The sequence below is a fragment of the Euphorbia lathyris genome, chromosome 9, assembly GCF_963576675.1.
Source record: "Euphorbia lathyris chromosome 9, ddEupLath1.1, whole genome shotgun sequence".
In the NCBI taxonomy this organism is placed as follows: Eukaryota; Viridiplantae; Streptophyta; class Magnoliopsida; order Malpighiales; family Euphorbiaceae; genus Euphorbia; species Euphorbia lathyris.
Window position 1 is genome coordinate 46,226,258 of NC_088918.1, and position 6,090 is coordinate 46,232,347.

The window sequence follows — 6,090 nt, forward strand, 5'->3', positions numbered from 1 at the left end:
AAATAGCTTAACCTAAAAAACCCTATATATAAAAATGTATAGACAGAATATATGGTATATTAACTACTATCTCACAACTAGTCCATATTCTTCAATCTGGTCTAAATAAAAAATTGACTTAGACGTCGGAGCGGGTTTGTTGGATTCCGGCCCTGTCTGACCTCCATTTTCGTTTTACAGGTTAATACGACGACAGATTGTTAAGGGGGAGTTGGACATGTAGGCAAAGATCAAATACCCGGTTATGAAATAGTATACTACATAGTATTTCTATATTGTTTGAATTGTATATTTCTATTTAGACTATATTTTTTTTTGACAACTATTTAGACTATATTTGTTTATTCCTAGTTAGGTTTGAACTCTTTATATTATAAATACTCTTGTACTGTTGGACGATTTATTCAAAGCAATAACATTGAGAGATTATTATTATTCAAATAAGCTGAAGACAGCAGCCAGGTAATTATAAAATGGGGGCTGTAAAGAGGCGATAAGTGTCATACCCAATATTGAACTAATCCTAAAAGGATCAAGGACAAGAAGAATCTTAAGATTTCCTGCCGGGAAATCCCAGACCAATTAAGATTTCCAAGCTGTGATCAGCTTACATGTTTCTGAAATAAAATTAGTACATAGAAGTTGTTGATGGGAATGGTGAATAGTCAATTGTAGCTGATTTTTTTTGGGAGCAGGAGTATTGATTAGTCGTTGCAATCTAAAGCATATCAAACTATGAATAGCATAAATGTTTGAAAGAAACAAACCTTTGAAGGAAGGATGTAGAAGCCAACATGTTTATTTACTTTTTACATGATGAGTTTTTCCAAGTGAAGATTATAAACAAAATGCAACAAAATTGACTTGATTTATCTATCTATCTCTCCCAAGACGCGAAATTTCCATCCTCCTGGCTAGGATTGCATTGGATCTATCAATATCTGAAATATAGAGATTGAATATGAAACAAAGATTGGAACTTGGATTGAAATATAGAGTATGACAAGGAACATACCTAGCTCTCCAACTGGTACGTTCAACAGCACTAGTCCAATCAATGAGAGTAGACTTGTTTTGTCTAGTTTTAGGGCTACCAATCATTTCTTCAACAACTGCAGCTTGCTGTTGAATTACAAGAATAAGAGCTCTGCAATCAAAATCAGTAGAAGCCAACATATCTCCAACTACACCCAATTCCTCAATCTCCCTCCATTCAGATAACCCTGATAAGATTGCTGATTCTGGATCATGTCTTCTACCGACTAGCATGAGCTCAAAATCCTGACACGCATCTCTGAGTAGCTTTGCCGTTTCACTTCCTTCTGTTATTGTATGCTCCATATATCTTATCTGATTAGTACTTTGATTTGTTTTAGTCATAAAGTCATTAATCATGTTTGAATCTCTTCTTTTCTCAATGAGATCAGCATCACTATGATGATCTGTTACTAGTCTTATCAATGTAAACTTAATGTTGGGATTCATGGCCATTCTGGCTCCGAAGGCTAATGTTTCCCGATCATCAGGGCCACCGAGAAATACAACACAAACCCTTACGAGAGCTTGGGTTGGGAGAAGTGATCTGGATAGCTTACCGTTATCGAAAATGAGTCCGACGGAACATGGAGCATGGTCGAGAATGTTTCTGTTGACAATACGAACAGTAGCATCATCCGAATGTTGAAAGGGGATGATAATCAAGGATGTAGTCTTCTCTAATGCCATTGAACAGACAGCATCATGTAAGGTAGGAGTAGGTGCATAGGAAGTGAAGCATTGGAGTAATTGAAGTCCTTCATTTCTTTTGTGAGCTTTGAAGAAAGCATTTGTAATCCTATTGATTTCAACTTTCTTATCATTAGATTTGGAGATATCTAATTGGTGTGGTATTAAAAGAGGAACAGTGCCTCCAACAGATTGCTTAAGGTTCATAGCATAGATTTGAATAGGTTCATCTTTGGAAGGATAAGCGTCTTCAAGGACACTAACAATAGAGGGCATATTGTATTGTTGATGAATACAAGCAAGGACTTTAAGGTCCATGTTATTTTCATTACTGTGTTGAATTGTTCGTCTTTTGTAGGCAATGTATCTTCTGGAGGGATCGAAGATTTGTCTAGCCAAGCATGTGAATATAACAGCATGCAATGCCGAGGAAATCACAAGAATTGCAAAGTTTTCGTCCGTGATCAACATGACTTTGTTTGCTCTTGAATAAAGCTGTACATCGAACAATCCTTTGCAATTCAAGATGAAGCCAAGTGTGAGTGCATCAAGAAAAGGCATCTTGAAAAAAAGAGCTGGTATTACAACAGATATTATCTTTGTTAAGCTAGCAAAAAACATCACCAACTGAATTATAGCAAATTCTTTATGTCCTACTAGGAATATATCTGACCTTCTACCAGCATCTATCACATAACAAGGTACCAATACCGATTCCACAAAACAATCAAGTTTCTCCATCAAGCTTGATACCACTGGTGGACCATCTGGAATTACCATCCCTAATATCACTGGTGCAAAGTAGAAATGTTGTCCTGTAATTTCTCCGAAAAATGCACTAAATAGTACCATCAAACATATTGAACATATATATGGCTCTTTCAATGCCTTCCCATCTGGTGTTTTCCTCACCATCCATAATATTATTGGACGGAATATAAACACAATTATCAATACGCTTATCACTTTGCTGAACTGAGAAAATATCACCCCTATTCTAATTCCCATTTGAATATCTTCTTGAATATCAAATATTATAGCTAGAAACAACCAGCTTATTAATCCTGAAATCATCGCCGAAGCTAGAGCAAGTCTCCCTATTTCCGAATTCAGGAGTTTCAGATCCGTCAGAGAAACTAATATTACATGAAAAGACGTTGTTGCTACAAGAATTGCTACCGATGGAAGGCTCTCATAAACTTGAGCGTCATATTCAAAAAAAGTTCTTAGAAACAAAGCAAAAAATGTGGTCAGAATCATTGGAATAAACAAGGATGAAATGCCTATAATAACTGCCAGTTTTCCACATTTCCTCAATACCGTAAAATCAATCCTCATACTTAGCAGAAAAAGGAGGAACATGAATGCCATTGCTCTAAATATTCCAATCATTAATACACCCTTTGGCGCATAAAGGATTTGTTCATAGAAAAAATCATATTGTCCAAGAAATGATGGCCCTATTGCAATTGCACCCTGAAATTAAAATTAATTAAAATTAATTCAGAAAATCAAAGTTTAATTAAATTAAAAGATAGAGATAGAGATAGAGATGAAAACAAGTACCATAATCTGAGGGACATACGTGAGTTGTCCAAAAGGGGTGAGAACAAGTTGAAAAAGGAATTTGAAGGAATTAACTAAGGCAATTTGGAGAATCACAAGTTGCATAGGCCAGTTATGAAGATCATGTCCTTGTCTAAATTGCATTGTGTTATTCAATGCAACTTCCTCGCATAAAACTGTTAAATGTGCTGGTTGCTTCCATGAATGCGGCATCTTTTTTATTTCTTATCACCGCCTCCTTCGGTGAGATCAAATCTTCACGAGATAATCCAGAGAAAAAACAAAGAAATAAAAGAATGGAACAAAACCAGAAAAGAATGTTTTAGAGGAGTTTTCTTTTGTTTTCTTTTGTGGGTGTAAAAGAATGCAATTTCTGACCCACACCCCAAAGATAACGACAATGATTCTTTATGACTGGATACAAGTTGTTGGCTTGACTAAAATTTGCTGCGATGATGTGTTATTATTTTTATTTTTATTTTTATTATTATTATTCAAAATAATTTATTATTATTATTATTAAACTCAACCTTGCGCGTAGGTTGAGTTTGTCGTGTTCTATTCCTTTAACTAATTGCTTGGGAAAGTATCTTAGTGTTCATCTTTTAGGAGGAAGAGTGGATAAGAATAGCTTCAGGGATACTGTGGATAGTATTAGTTCTAAAATGAGTGCTTGGAAAGCTAATAATCTTTCTCTCGCCGGGAGGATTACGCTTGTGCAGTCTGTCACCTCGACGGTTGCTAATTATGTGATGCAAACGAATATGCTCCCTAAAGGGGATTTGCGTAGGATTGATAAAGTGAATAGAGCTTTTATTTGGGGCCATACAGGGGAGAATAATAAAATCCATTTAGTTGATTGGGATTCGGTTTGTAAGTCGAAGAGATGTGGGAGGGAATGGTGTTAGGAAAGCGGCTGATTCGAATGTGGTTCTCCTTATTAAGCTTCTCTAGAGGATTTGGAAAGAGCCCCACACACTCTAGGCAAGAGTTCTGTTTACAATTGCTAGTCGTCGATCCCATATTTGTCGTAGTTTACAATCGGTCTTTGATTGTTTTTTAGAGAGTATGGTCGTATAGGGGATGGAAAATCTACGTCGTTCTGGGATGATAGGTGGCTGGGTTCTTCCTGTCTTCGTGAGTTGGCTATGCGTAGGGTGGAGGATGATGACCTCAATTGGTGGGTGAGTGATGTGTTTGATGATAGTGGGAGTTGGAATTAGTGTAAAATTGAGCACTATTTGGATATCCCTACTTTGTTGCGTCTGAGATGTATCCTTACGGTTCGTGATTCGGACATCCGGGACATGCCTAGATGGGTTAATTCTTCTAATGGTAATTTTACTTGTAAGGATGCGTATTCTCTTTTGATTGCTGATCGTGGTGGTGCGGAGGTGGATGCTTGGTTTGATGCGGTTTGGAAGATTAAAGTCCCTCATCATATCCAGACTTTCCTTTGGTTGTGTCTTCATAATAGTATTCTCACCAATTTGGAGCGGAAAAGAAGACATTTGAGTGAGGTGGATGTTTGTTCTATTTGCCACAGGGATCCCGAGTCTATTATTCATGTGCTCAGGGACTGTCCTGTGAGCGTTCTTATTTGGCGGGGGCTTCTTCCACCAAGTTTGTGGGGGTGGTTCTTTGAGATAGCTAAAGAATCTTGGCTTATTGACTGTATGGTGGGTTCTGATAAAATGTTTGGGATTCGGAACTGGGCGAGTCTTTTTGCTATGACGGTTCATAAACTTTGGATTTGGAGGAACTTAGAGATCTTTTGTAATGGTGAAGGTATCCCGGGTGATCGAATTGCTTCGATCCATAGAACTTTGGATGGTGTTACTGTGGCTTGGGAGGTCTGGCCGAAGTTGACTGTAGGGGGAGGCAAGCGGAAATTGCTTTAGTGGAAAAAATCGGATAGGGACTGGTTTAAACTCAATGTGGACGACTCCTCTAATGTTTCGACGGGTCAGATTACTTCAGGTGGCATGATTAGGGATAGTTCGAGGAACTGGTGTAGGGGGTTTATTCAAAATGTCGGTCAGGGTGATATTTAAACTGTTGAACTGTGGGGTATACATGATGGTCTTAAGTTAGCATTGGATTCTAATTGTCGGAGGTTGATTGCGGAGTCTGACTGTCTTCAGGCGGTTAGTTTGGTTAATTCAGATACGCCTCTTCATCACCCGGCTCGTGCTTTAATTCCGGGTATTAAATCCCTTATGTCTTGGTTTGAGAATATTGTGGTGTGCCACATCTATAGGCACTACAACAAATCATCACTTGCGCCACGAATTATGCCACAGAAATTTAAAATTCGTGGCATATTTTCATTTAGCCACGGGAAAAATAGAATCTAGTATAAACTTACGATCTCTTAATATATTTATGCCACGCCCTAATTCTTTTCGTGGCAAGCATAAGTTTATGCCACAAATTTTGCCACGTTAATTTTCTTTTCGTAGCTAAATTTATTTATGCGACGGAAAAAATTGAATAGTGGCATAAAATTTCAATAATATAAAGATATATAATTTTCATTATTAAAAACTTACTTTATTTATTAAAATCCTTCCAACTAAGCCCTATCTATATCCTGAAAAAAAAAAAGCGCCGTTTTTCCCCCCAAAACAAATTGGTTTCTCCCACAAACTTTGTTGGTTTTGAAATCTAGGTTACAAATGAGAGAGATTGAATTAGTTAGCACCACAACCCCATCCACCTTTCTCAATCTGCCGCCAAATCAGCCCTTTGCAATTTCTTCATGTCTGGGTGGGTTTCTCCATGTAGGATTCGCGGTTT

At 37.4% G+C, this 6,090-nt stretch overlaps 1 protein-coding gene across 1 annotated transcript; it reads right to left on the reverse strand.

The window, feature by feature from the left end:
* Positions 1-873: 873 nt before the first annotated feature.
* Positions 874-3,504, reverse strand: LOC136207366 (cation/H(+) antiporter 27-like). Its single transcript, XM_065998634.1, has 3 exons — positions 3,292-3,504; positions 2,583-3,201; positions 874-2,429 (listed from the first exon to the last, which is right to left on the reverse strand). The coding sequence occupies exons 1-3, from the start codon at positions 3,502-3,504 to the stop codon at positions 874-876; spliced, it is 2,388 nt and encodes a 795-aa protein (XP_065854706.1).
* Positions 3,505-6,090: the final 2,586 nt, after the last annotated feature.

Excerpts from the sequence above, each read along its gene's own strand:
- LOC136207366 (XM_065998634.1), bottom strand. The coding sequence starts at position 3,504 with ATGCCGCATTCATGGAAGCAACCAGCACATTTAACAGTTTTATGCGAG. Across the intron at positions 3,202-3,291 it reads CGTATGTCCCTCAGATTATG|GGTGCAATTGCAATAGGGCC; the intron begins GTACTTGTTTTC and ends TTTTAATTTCAG. Across the intron at positions 2,430-2,582 it reads GCCATATATATGTTCAATAT|TACCTTGTTATGTGATAGAT; the intron begins GTTTGATGGTAC and ends AATCGGTATTGG.